Below are 598 nucleotides of genomic sequence, written 5' to 3' on the forward strand. Positions count from 1 at the left end.
GGGAGGGCAGTGAGGGAGCCGCCACCAAAGTTGTCGTTCATCTTAGCAGCTCTCTCCAGCAGACGGGAGTGCAGGTAGAACACATCACCAGGGTAGGCCTCACGACCAGGAGGACGACGCAGCAGCAGGGACATCTGACGGTAGGCAACGGCCTGATAGAAGGGGAAACGTTAATTGACCGAGGCTGCACTTAAGAATACTGTTTAAATTTCCTTAGTGATACTCAAATATTTTCCAACTTTTGTCGACTATAATTACAGGAAACCTTTATTGAATTTTTTTTATATAATTGTGATTTCAAGCTACAAATTGAATTTTTGTTGTGTCACTCTCCCACAGCAAACTTATCCTCACCTGCTTGGACAGATCATCATAGATGATCAGGGCATGCTTGCCATTGTCTCTGAAGTACTCTCCCATGGAGCAGCCGGAGTATGGGGCCAGGTACTGCAGGGGGGCAGCATCAGAGGCAGTGGCAGAGACCACAATGGTGTACTTCATGGCATCAGCGTCAGTCAGTCTCTTCACCAGCTGAGCCACAGTGGACCTCTTCTGTCCGATGGCAACATAGATGCAGTACAGCTTCTTCTTCTCATCA

The 598-nt window shown here is 48.2% G+C and overlaps 1 protein-coding gene across 1 annotated transcript; it reads right to left on the reverse strand.

The window, feature by feature from the left end:
- Window positions 1–5: 5 nt before the first annotated feature.
- LOC111660625 (ATP synthase F(1) complex subunit alpha, mitochondrial-like) lies at window positions 6–592 on the reverse strand (the record flags this gene model as incomplete). Its single annotated transcript, XM_023413994.2, has 2 exons — window positions 355–592; window positions 6–152 (listed from the first exon to the last, which is right to left on the reverse strand). Coding segments are annotated over exons 1-2 (294 nt in total), but the record flags the coding sequence as incomplete, so codon positions are not given.
- Between the last annotated feature and the right edge of the window lie 6 nt (window positions 593–598).

This window comes from Seriola lalandi, unplaced genomic scaffold (assembly GCF_002814215.2).
Source record: "Seriola lalandi dorsalis isolate HSWRI2012SDOR001 ecotype SW California unplaced genomic scaffold, Sedor1 jcf7180001990925, whole genome shotgun sequence".
NCBI lineage: Eukaryota > Metazoa > Chordata > Actinopteri > Carangiformes > Carangidae > Seriola > Seriola lalandi.